Source organism: Cnephaeus nilssonii (genome assembly GCF_951640355.1).
Source record: "Cnephaeus nilssonii genome assembly, chromosome: 6".
Classification (NCBI taxonomy): domain Eukaryota; kingdom Metazoa; phylum Chordata; class Mammalia; order Chiroptera; family Vespertilionidae; genus Cnephaeus; species Cnephaeus nilssonii.
This window is the reverse complement of record NC_137077.1, coordinates 30538819-30551297: the sequence shown is the minus strand read 5'-3', so window position 1 is coordinate 30551297 and position 12479 is coordinate 30538819. Positions and strand designations below refer to the sequence as shown.

Genomic DNA, 12479 nt, shown 5'->3' with positions numbered 1-12479 from the left:
TGTATCACATTGATTGATTTGCATGTGTTGAACCATTCCTGCATCCTAGGGAAAAATCCTACTTGACCATGGTGTATGATCCTTTTAATGTATGGCTGAATTTGGTTTGATAGTATTTTATTGAGAATTTTTGCAACTGCATTCATTAGGGAGTTGGGCCTGTACTTTTCTTTTTTAATAGTAGTGTCTTTTTCTGGTTTTGGCATCAGGATAATTCTGGCCTCATTTTATGAGTTTGGGAGTGTTCCCTCCTCTTTGATTTTTTGGGAAGCGTTTGAGAAGGATTGGTGTCTATTTGTATTTAAATATTGGGTAAATTCACCAGTGAAGCCATCTGTTCCTGGGTTTTTCTTTGGGAGGTTTTTGATTACTTATTTAATCTCCTTGGTAGTAATTGATCTATTTTGATTTTCTATTTCTTCTTGATTCAGTCTTAGTAAATTATATGTTTCTAAGAATTTTTCTATTTCTTCTAGATTATCCAGTTTGTTGGCATATAGTTGTTTTTTGATTCTTTGAATTTCTGTGGTATCAGTTATAATGTTTCATTTTTCATTATACTTTGTTGGTTTTTCCCCGCCTTGGTTACTCCAGCGAAGGGTTGTCAATTTTGTTTATCCTTTTAAATAATCACACCTTAATTTGGTTGATATTTTCTATTGTTTTTCTGTCCTCTATTGTATTTATTTCTGCTCTAATCTTTATTATTTCATTTCTTCTGCCAACTTTGGGCTGACTTTGTTCTTCTTGTTCTAGTTGTTTACGGTGTAGAGTTAGGTTGTTTATTTGATGTCTTTCTTGTGTCTTAATGTAGGCATTTATTGCTATGAACTTGCCTTTTAGAACTGCCTTTGCTACATCCCACAAGTTCTGGTATGCTGTGTTTCCATTTTTGTTTGTATCAATAAATTGTTTTATTTCCCCTTTAATTTCTTTGATCCATTGATTGTACAAGAGAGTGCTGTTTAATTTCCATGAGTTTATGAATTTTCTAGTTTTCCTCTTATTGATTTCTAGTTTCATGCCATTGTGGTCTGAGAAGATACTTAGTATGTTTCAGTCTTCTTGAATTTGCTAAGACTTGTTTAGTGTCCTAACACTGAATCAGTTTATTCATCTCTACAGTGAGGTTGAGGTTATATAATAACAACAACATGTATTGAACTTTTACTCTGTTTTCCACATGTACATTCTCAGAAACAGTCTCTGAAGCCCGTTCTGAAGCCCAGTAACATTCCCCAGGTAAGGAGTTAGTAAATGGCAGAGCCAGGATTTGAACCCAGCACTCAGCATTACTGTCTCCTTTCAACTCTAAGCTTCTGTACCCTGGGTAGCTACGATGTCTGAGTGAGGATGTCTGTGTGGGGTTGCCATTCAGAAGTGGTTTATATCAGCAGGTCCTTTTAGAGGTGTCACTGGAGAACTAAACTCTTTTACTCAGGAAAGCTCAGTGAGTAAGTGGAATTAGTTTCTGACAAAACTTTTGATTAGAGGAGAATATAAAGACTGGCCTATCGAATAGTATCAGGGCTTACATTGGAGGGACAGGTAGAGAGGATCAGCCTGCACAAAGGCTGAGGTGACTCAGGAGACCCTGGTGTTCTAGACACTAAGGGAGTGAGGAGACCTTTGCAAAGGTCAGGGTGCTCAATTGTGTTGAACACTGCTGAGAGTTCAGACAAAATTTGAACTGACAAGCCCCAGGAGATCTATCAGGATAAGGCAGGCTGCTTCCCTAGTGTCTGGAATCAAATCAGTCATCTCATTTTGTTTCTATTTAAAAAGGTTTCCCAGGAGTTGTTCTTTAATCTTGTCCACAAATGGGGAATGCACCCTCTTTTGGACCCCTGTGTGCATTCCCTGCTCCACATGGCTCATGGAAAGTCCCTTGTCACTGCACTTAACTACCTGATAGTTAAACCACCACAGAGATGCTTTTCTGCTGCAGCTGAATATCTGTACAGTCTCCACAGTTAGCCACCTTCTGGAACTGGATGTTTAAATCAATCAATAACTCTGCAGTTGCGATGATGCTTTTTGCCTTTGGACATATTTCACCTGCATCTGAGAGCTGATGTATTTTTCTTAAACTTCTTTTTATTATGAAAAATTCCAGTCATGCATTCTGGTGGGGGGAAGAGTGAATTAATAGTAGTCTAATCACCCTGGAGACACAGATGCTTTTGTGAGTTGGCACTGAGGTAAGACGGCACATCTCTGTGGGGATGACAAGTGAATGAGTCTGCTGCTCACTTAACCCGGTGTTCTTTTCTCTCTCTATTTTTTCTCCTAGGAAACAGATGGAAGACTGCTGTGACCCCGCCCATCTCTTTGCTATGACTAAAATGAATTCCCCCATGGGGACGAGCATGTGGTATGATGGAGAGTTTTTATACTCATTCACCATTGACAATTCAACTTATTCTCTCTTCCCCCAGGTTAGTATAGAGTTTGTTGCCTTTCAATATAGTCTTTTACATGTCTTGATTTTATAGGAAAGGTGTAATTGAATTGCCTAACTAATCAGGTATGCTTTTCATCTTCTTTTCTTAATTTTAAATGTTTTCTTATAGTTATTATTTTTGTGTGTGGGAAGGAATCACACAGTATTTTGATGCAAGAGCAGAAGTAGGATGCTATAGAGTAACAGGTTCCCTTCTGATTTGAGTCATATGAGTCTGAAGGAAGCAAACAGAGAATGAAAGTAAGGACAGGGAATTGTGGAATTCCAGAGTTGTGAGGTTGGCTGTGATATGATCTCAAAGATGCGCAGCACTGGAATGCTGTTTTCGGGTTGATGTTGCTCTCAGGGAGTAGGGACCCTAGGGTCAGAAGTTTGCTTCTTAGAGCTCTTGAACCTTCACCCTGTTATTAGGCTTACTGCTGTGAAGTGGAGGAGTGGTGGATAAGGGAGAGAGAGAATCTGACCACTTTCAAAGTGGTCTAAAAGAAGCTCTGCCTATTTAATGTTTTTCTTCTTGGTTTCTTGAGCATTGAAATAAAATGTTTTACTAAATTGTATCTATGTAGCCAGTGGGGGAAAGGAAATCTTTTTGGGGAGCCCTTGTTGGAGAGGGAGTGGATCTTAGGTGAAATCGCCATCAGGGAGAAATGGAGAAATGAATCTTGGCCTCCCCAAGTCTTCTAGCCACTCTTGGTTTGCCAATATGGTTATGCAGAAGGAGAAATCATGGTCAGACTTGGAAAATGGGACTGAACCTCTCATGTATCTGTATTAACAGCAAAGTGTCTTCAAAGGGGGGATCCTGTGAACTTGAGGCACAGGCTCTGCTGGACCCAAAGCCACTCTCTTTGAAATAGCCCATATTTGCTATTTCGTCCTTAGGTGTTTCGGTTTACTTTAATGATTTTAGAGTGTAATGATGTTTTATTTTTCAGTAAGAAACAGAAGGTTTAACCATTGCTAGCATCTATGTGCTCTCTCCCCTCTTCATTTGCCTTTGGGAGGCTTTCTAGTGTCAAAGGAAAGGATTAAGAGTCATAATCACAGGCTGTACCTGAAACTAATAGAATATTGTACGTGAAATGTAATTTAAAAAGAAAAGAGTTATAAAATGTGGGGTCGAGTTTTGTCTCCATCTCTTACTAAGTAAATGTCTTGCTGAGTCACCTAACTCTTCTGAGACTCAGCTTTCTCATCTGTACGATGGGGAGAACAGCCCCTGTCCCACCACCTCTCAGACTTGTGGTCAGGATTAATGTAGATAATTTATGTGCATGTACTTTGCAAACTGCAAAGCATTATGTAAATGTTGGGTATTAATGCTGTTCTGGTTCATATATTGCATCATCAGATGAGGGAATGGAGACTATAATTACATTAGTCAAGGTTTAGGCAAGGAACAGAAATCTTCCTAGCTATTTTCACAGAAAGTCATTTCATATGGAGAATTAGGCACTTAAAAATCATTAGAAGAGCCGAAACTGGTTAGGCTCAGTGGATAGAGCGTCGGCCTGCGGACTCAAGGGTCCCAGGTTCGATTCCAGTCAAGGGCATGTACCTTGGTTGCGGGCACATCCCCAGTACGGGGTGTGCAAGAGGCAGCTGATCGATGTTTCTCTCTCATCGATGTTTCTAACTCTCTATCCCTCTCTCTTCCTCTCTGTAAAAAATCAATAAAAAATATAAAAATAGAAAAAAAAATCATTAGAAGAATAAAGATGTGGTAGTCACGAGTCAAGAGGTGGCTCCTGAAATTGCTTAGTTCAAGAACCTGATGCCCTAACTGTGGTTTAGGAATTAGAAAGCCCCAGCTGCTGTTGCCATTCGTGTGGCCCAAACTGCCTCCAACAGAAACGGGGTCAGGTAGATGGGTTCCAACTCACTCCCTGCTTTCAAATCTCCCTCAAGGGCATCTAATAGGTAAGATTAATTTGCATCTGTAATAGTAGTTGCTTAGCAGTCCAGGAGAGGCAATTTTAAATGAAGCTTTAGCAGGGAGCTAGGAAAAGGGTAAACTAGAGGACAAACAAGTCAATCTACCCTATCCTTTGTTCATAACCTGGTATCAACTGGCTATGAAATAAAGAGAGATAAGGAAGCAATCGCTTTAACAGCTCATCAAATTGGAAAAGAAATAAAGAAGTCCATAATAGGCTTTGTATACATGAAGGCTTATGGACTGACTCTATGCTGGAAAACAGATTTGAAGAAAAGACGGTTAAAGAAATAAAAACTAGCTTCCTATCTTATCTGTCAGTTGCAGCCGTAGGATAGTAGGAAACATTTCCTTTTTAAAGTGCGTGCACAGAATTCTGTGCCTCTTTGTGCCAGTAGAACCATTTCTTTTTTATTTAATTGAATTTTATTTTCCATCACCATTTCTTTTTTTTTTTTTTTTTTAAGTTGATATTCTTTCATTGACAGCTTTAAAAATGGCAGGCGTGACAGTACTATGATCCACAGTGGAACATGTTGGAACACACTAATAGCTTTTATCGGATTTCCTCCGTCATACCTCCTTTATTCACATGAGCCATTCCAAGGATCATGTGATCAAAGTGAAGGTGAAGATTCTTTTTTTTTTTTTTTAATTTCTTTATTGATTAAGGTGTCACATATTTGTCCTCATCCCCCCATTCCCATCCCACACCCCTCCCCATGGATGCCCCAACCCTCTGTTGAACTTAAGCATTGGTTAGGCTCATATGCATGCACACAAGACCTTTGGTTGATCTCTCCCCCCTCCCCCCACCCTCCCCTATCCTCCCGCTGAGGCCCGATAGTCCGATCGATGCCTCCTTGTTTCTGGTTCTGTTCTCCATCACCATTTCTTAATGATAAAAGAAAAATGCTTTTTTTCTTAGGAAGCAGAAGTTATGACATCACTGTGTGTGCTTGTGGTCAACACAAAGAGGGAACCAGTTCAATGAGTAGATTTTTAAAATAGTTGTTTGTATTTTTCTGCTGAGATTCTGAAACGACTAATTTATAGAAATCCTGTAAAAATTAGTTACAGGATTAGTTACTTTGCATCATCAGAAAAAATGGTATATACTCTCAGCACATTATTATTTCTTAGTGAAATATTTCTAGTTTGTTATCAGGAAGCGAAGTAGCCAGTTCATGGATGTGCTTTCTTCATGTTGCCTGTGGGAAGGAAGTTGTGTGTGTGCCATTAGGCAGAAAGGCAGGTGAGTGGGCTAGGCTCAGTTTTGTCAGTTGAACAAAGTGTTCCTTCTTGCTGCGAGTTTCAGCAAAATCGTGCCATATCACTCATTCTCTGACTCAGATGTATAATTTTATAGTGCACCTTTAATTATATATTTTAATGTATTTATTTTAATTATATGTTACACTTTTCCCCTAAATGCTCAGTGTATATTAGCCATCATCAGTATTGTTTTTCTTCCTTTGCCTACTTTTATCCACTGTTGTTGTTATTGTTGCCAACATGCAGTACAAGATGCTCTATGCGCTGTGGAAAGTTAGCAGGTGCTGAATCAGCGCTGGAGGGTCCAGGAGGGTCCCACTGAGATGATGTGCACTTGGAGATGCTACACCGAATCTCCAGAATTGCAATTAGTAGCTCTTATATGGATCTCTCATGACTTCCCATAACTTTGTTACTAAACTTAGTCAATTCTGCCTCATACGAATTTATCTATGATAACAACATACGATGGTTTTCTTAAAATCCTTCTCCGCTGATCTCCATACCTCTTGTGAGCTTTTGAGAAACAAGAACAATTTTTCATTTCTGTGCCTAGTGCAGTGCTTCCCACTGAAATAGATGTTCATTTCCAGCGGCTCATGTTTGCCAAGGGCTCCCTTTCATGTCCCACCTGGGCTGGACACCTGCAGTGTGCTTGCCTGAACTACAGGAGGCCAAGCAGGACATACAGATGCAGTTGTTTCCAAGAGGGTCTATCTTTTGATGAAATCCTATATAATAAAGAGCTAATATGCAAATGGTCCTCACGCTCTCACTCCATCATGCCATAACTGCTCAGACACTCAACACTGAGGAGAGAGGAATGGGGACCAGCCAGGCACAAATGAGCCCACTAGAGAGGAATGGGGACCAGCCAGTCTGCAGCCTGGGAGAGGGACAAGCCTCTTGCCCTGTGGTCCCAGGTGCCAGCGGCTGCGCCTGTGGCCTGGGAGAGGGACTAGCTGTTCGCCCCGTGGTCCCAGGTGCCTGCAGTTGCGGCCTGGGTGAAGCCCCCTGCCCACGGTCCCCTGCGGCTGCGGCCGGCCTGGGCGAAGCCGGCCTAGGTCCTGGGTGCCTGTGGCGGCAAGAGGAAGGGAAGCCCAGGACTCGGGTGCCTGTGACCAGCCAGAGGAGGGAAACCTGGGTCCCGGGTGCAGGGCGAGGCAGAGGTGGTTAGGGGTGATCAGGCCATCAGGGGAGCAGTTAGGGACAATCAGGCAGGCAGGCAGAAGTGGTTAGGGGTGATAAGGCAGGCTGAGGTGGTAAGGGGTGATCAGGCAGGCAGGCAGGCAGAGGGGTTAGGGGTGATCAGGCAGGCAGGCAGGTGAGCGGTTAGAAGCCAGTGGTCCCGGATTGCGAGAGGCAGTCAGATATCCCCCAAGGGGTCCCGGATTGGAGAAGGTGCAGGCCAGGCTGAGGGCCTCCCCGCCTCCCCACCCCGTGCATGAATTTCTTGCACTGGGTCTCTAGTATTTGTTGAATATTATTAGGCATGAGGGCAGAATTTTAACCCTCACATAGGTTTTCTAGAGTATTCTGTGTGTGTTTGGAGGGGACAATGTGATGATCTTTCTACTTTGAGACTCTCCCCATCCCCTGGGTTGGGGTCAGCTCCTTCCTCTTTTGCTAAGAACAGTCCTTTTTAAGCCTGCATGGTCTCATGTTTGTAGATATTTCTGAGTAAATGGTATTTGGCCTAAAACATTTATACTCAGAAAGAGCATAAATTTCCTTAGAAATGAGTGCGGGAGGAGCAGGAATGTTAGAAACCACAAGGGTACTGATATAATTTGAAAAATATTTCCTTTTGGTGTAATAAAAACACAGTTGGCTCATCATTCTCTTACATTTTGCTGAATAATCATGTGATATAAATCACAAACTAGTAATTTTTTCTCAGAATAGCCATCCAAGGCCATGTATAAAGAATCACAAAACATCATTTAATGCATCCCAAATGGACACTCATTTCCAGCTCTTCTGGTCACCATAGCTCCCTGACATATTCCACTTAGCCTGTACCCACAGTGCTCTTGGCCCTTAAAAACCATTACTTTGTGATGAATGCACTTTAAAAACCAAGCAGGAACATTTCGAAGTGGTTTTTATCAAAGCGACTTTGTTATAATGAAAATAAACATTTTATCCCCTTCACAGTAATGTGCTTTCTAGAATCCTTTCATCTCCTGGATATACCTGAATCACATAGCAATTTTTTTCCGCTAAGGAACTTTGGATCATCTATATAATAAAAGTCTAAGCGACCATTATGGCAGAACAACCAGAATGACCAGTTGCTGTGATGTGCACTGACCACCAGGGGCAGATGCTCAACGCAGGAGCTGCCCCTTGGTGGTCAGGGCACTCCCACAGGGGGAACGGTCACTCAGCCAGAAGCCGGGCCCACGGCTGAAGAGCGCAGCGGTAGTTGCGGGAGCCTTTCCTGCCTCTGCAGCAGTGCTAAGGAGCCGTGAGCCGAGCGGTAAGGAGCAAGCAGGCGGGCAGTAAGGAGTGAGGGATCCTGGATTGTGAGAGGGATGTCTGGCTGCCAACAGTCGGACATCCCCCGAGGGGTCCAGACTGCAAGAAGGTGCAGGCCTGGCTGAGGCCCCACCCCAGTGCACGAATTTCGTGCACTGGGCCTCTAGTACATATAGTCTCTACAGCATTTAGTAGCTTGCATTTTAACTTATTGATGTTATTGTAATCATCTTCCCAAACAAATATCTTTTTTGATTAGAGGGAAACTTAAGGGGACTAAGGTTTGTTAATGATTGTTAACGGATAATCTTTGTTAACTGGGTGTTTGGTTCACGCTGTCAAGTTAATATTTAGCCGCTTTATAACAGACACCTGACACAGGGGCTTGACAAATAGTTGTTTATTTATCTCAAACAATAATGAAGCAGGAGGTGAGAAGTTCAGCGCTGGACGATAGCTACATGGTGCCATCAAGCTCCCAGGATCCTGTTTTGCTGCTTGAACATCCTTAGCTGAATGCAAAGGAACCTCCGGTTTAGGTGAGGATTCCAGTAGGAAGAGGGAGGACACAGAAGAGGAAATATGATGGACTCTTGGTGATGTGTCATTGGTCAGGACTGAATCACACGGGCACATCAAGCTGCAAGAGAGGCTTGGACTTTCAATATTTCAGCTCCAGGCAAATGCACTACATGTGTCAGTTGACATGTACTATCTGCCTCAGTTTCTTCACATGTTACTCTCTCTGTATAACAACTCTGTGTGGTTATCAATATTGTCTTCATTACATGGATGAAACTGAGACTGAAAAGGGTTCAATAACTTATTGAAGATTTTAGGGCAGGAAGGTAGAAGGGCTGGGATATGAAACATGGACTGTCTGATTTCAAAACAGTTACCGTTACTATTTTTTTAAGAAGACATGGGTTCTAGTAGATCCATTGTTTATTTTTACCAATCGGTTATCTTGAAACCATTTTAAGGTTTTTCACCTTTCTTATATGAATACTCTCAGAAGAAATTTCTTTTGTAGATATTTGAGAGGAAAAAAGAGTGTAGATATGCAGGCTAGAGGGTCCTATACGGCATTATAGTTTTCCTTGACTCTGAGCTCCCTAGTGGTCCACATTTAAAGGACAAATAAGACCAGTTACATTTTGATTTCTATAATAGAGAATTCTAGGTTTTCAAAGGAAAGCAAATTATCCTTTGCTCATTGTTTCTGTATTATAACAGGTTTCACTACCATTACATAATTCAGGTCATTTACTCTATTGTTCTTGGCCAGATGCAAACATTAGAGGAAAATGTAGGGAACGGAGTCTAAAGATCTGGGTTTTAGACCTGGACTTTCTATGATGACGTGTAGGATCCCAGACAAGCCACATAACTGTTTTCAGCCTGAATGTTATAGTTTTTCAACTCAAGACCATTAACAACTGGTCTTCAGATTTCAGTGTTATTATGAGAAACAAAGTTAAAGTGATATTATGGATGTGAAAGTACTTTGTGATGAATGCACTATGAAACATAAAATAATGTTACTGCTATTACCGGTTTAAGCATTTGTGGCACATACGTATTTCCTTGGCATTTTGGTAATGCCAGGAACCGATGGAAAAAAGAAAAAATACCACTAGGAAAGGGGTGAAATAAATATTTCCAGGCCCTTTAATGGTGAGAAGAGATAAGTCTCCTGAGTCTGAGATTTAGGAAATATAAAGTAGTATATAAAGTAATGCTATAGACTCTGCCAAATGTACATTTGTATCATTATAGATGGAAAATAATTATGATCAACTCAAAGTGCAATGTGAGGTAAATTATTAATTTCCAGTGAATTGATTGTATATGTGAACAATGGATTAATATCCACTGTTCTCCAAATTGCTCTGTAATTGAGATGAGGAGAGTGGATCATCATAAGATCTCCAAATATCTGTTATCTTTGCAAGAAAGGAAAGCAAGTGATTAGAAGTGAGATGGTACAATGGAGTTGCCCGGCAGAGGAGCAGAAGGTAAACTATAGGATGCCTTGTCTTTCAAAGTTAGAAAATAATTACAAATCAAGACCTCCCGCTAATGAAAATTCACAGGTGACCCACAAAATGAAAATTAAATGTAAGGAGTGGTTTATCTTGCCATGGTGTAGACTTTCTAAAATATTTGACAGTGTATAAAAGTTAGTACGAAGACTGATTATGGTTCAGGTGTGTGGCTTCCGCAGAACAATGGAAAATGTTGCCTGACACCAATTACCCCTGTGTCAGATCTCATCCTGTAGGGCTGATGGAGTGATAACTTTTTTCAGGAGGTGTTAATGTTCCATATAACATTTACTTCTTAGATTTGGTGACATAACAGGGTGTGTTCCTACAGAAAAAGTTGGTGTATCTTTATTTTTTCCTTTTAATTGTTTTTTTCATCATGGTCTTTCTTACTGGCAAACGTCCAGGCATAGAAAGGATTTTCCATCCTATTTTGATATAGTTTTCAGCATTTGTTTGTGTACCAGAGGCCTCTGTTTCATTTACACTGATGATATGCTCATTTGCACTTCTTAACTCTGTAAGAGAACCTCTTAAATACATAACGATACAGTTGATTAATTTATATCAACACTGAAATTTTCTGTGGCTTAATTTGATCAGGGAATAAAAAGATACAAATGAGTATAGAGAACATTTTCTTCATATTTGCATCTATTTGAATCAATTCACTTTTTTTCTCCTTCCCATTGACTTCTAATCTTCTTGATCACAAGACAGATAGCATGATATTCTTGACATCCCTTGTGGCCTGACTAGTCATACCCTGTTATCTGCAGGGTTGAGAAGTTCTGTGTAGACTTGCCCAACAGATGGAGGAGGGGTGGGATAGGAATGAGACAGAGTAGTGAACTTAGCTGTAGAGGCTAAAAGGAAGTCCGGCCAGTCGCCAGAAGGGGTATGTATGTTCTCACCACAGGCCACTGTTGGCAGTAACCAGAAGATAATAAGGACTAACAGGATGTGTCAATAGTGTGCACAACTTGGGAGATGAGGCATGGGGGAGGATGGAGCTATACCCAATTTAAATAGCAATTGACTTCAAATTCCTACCCACTAGCCTGAGGGTTTTAACAGCTGACAGCCTCCAGGAGTGACTGGTCAGAAGAAGGCAGGGCCCACCCTGCTAGAGGCTTGGGAACTGATCAAGTCAGAACCTCAAGGGAACAAAGTGGAGGTCCCCATTAAGGATTGTTTTTGAGAACAAGGCTGAAGCCCAGTTCTGGAAGGGCCTCCTGGGGCTATGTTTTAAAAATAAGACCGAAGCCACATTATCAGAGCCTCACCTCAAAACCAGGGCTAGAAGAACGCAGGTGTCATTTGGTGGTGATTCCCACAGCTTCGGGTGACCACTCCCCAAATCATTCCCCTGAAACCAGGATTGACCCACATTTCCCAGTGCTCGAGCTGGACCCAAGTTTGCCCCAGATTTGGGCTCAGGATGTATATAGAGGTTGAGAATTCGGCCTGATGAAGCAGAGTGTCTTTAGACAAAAGCAGTAGGTTCTTACCCTCTCTTGTGACTATCTCGGTGGAGATGCTCAGTATGGAGGGAGCAGAAGCTAATGAAGGAAAGAATCTGGGCAAAGTTAAATGACACAATAGGTTAGCAGCTTTGTCAGAAAAATAGGATAAGTGTGGTGGAGAAATTTAGGATAGATGGGGTGTGGATCAAGATCTGCTGACCATAATGGAAACAATTGTTTTTTGAGGATAACCAGCATTTTGTACTCTGAAAACTATAATGCATAGGATTTTTCTTGCTAAATTTTATTTTTCCTGTCTAGACTCAGAGTTTTAACTTTTTGCTAAGAAAAAAAGAAGTGCTGAGAAAAAGGCAATTGCAAATTAAATTATTATTATTATTACCTATGTGGTCTGCTATTACTAAAGCACTGGCTAACAGCTCCTTATAAATATAAAATATACATCATCTGATTATTTCGCTTAAAATCTTCTCTTCCTAGCATTCAGTCTTCTCTGAGTTTATATACATTTGGGGTCTAATCTATTCCAATGATAGTATATTCACAAAGTATTGTCAATTCCGGACCCATAACTTCCGAATTTCCTTTTTTGTTTTTTTTTGTTTTGTTATAGCCTGACAGACTTTGTAATATGCAAAGTCAGTAAGAACTGATGTAACTACGGTTTACAGGTACTTCCAGATGCCTGAGATGGGATTGTTGGAGGGTTTATTTAAATTCAAAGGCCAGTGATATTTATGAACTCAGGAGAAAACATAGGATTTTTTTTTGTTTTTAAAAAATGTATC

General features: G+C 41.0%; 1 protein-coding gene across 2 annotated transcripts in view; it reads left to right on the top strand.

The window, feature by feature from the left end:
• The window catches only part of ST8SIA1 (ST8 alpha-N-acetyl-neuraminide alpha-2,8-sialyltransferase 1), a 133838-nt gene that overhangs the window by 47973 nt on the left and 73386 nt on the right, over positions 1-12479 (top strand). For both annotated transcript variants that reach the window (XM_079775775.1, XM_079775776.1), the window contains exon 2: positions 2294-2438. In XM_079775775.1, the coding sequence (XP_079631901.1) occupies positions 2294-2438 (145 nt within the window). The remainder of the gene's footprint in view (positions 1-2293; positions 2439-12479) is intronic.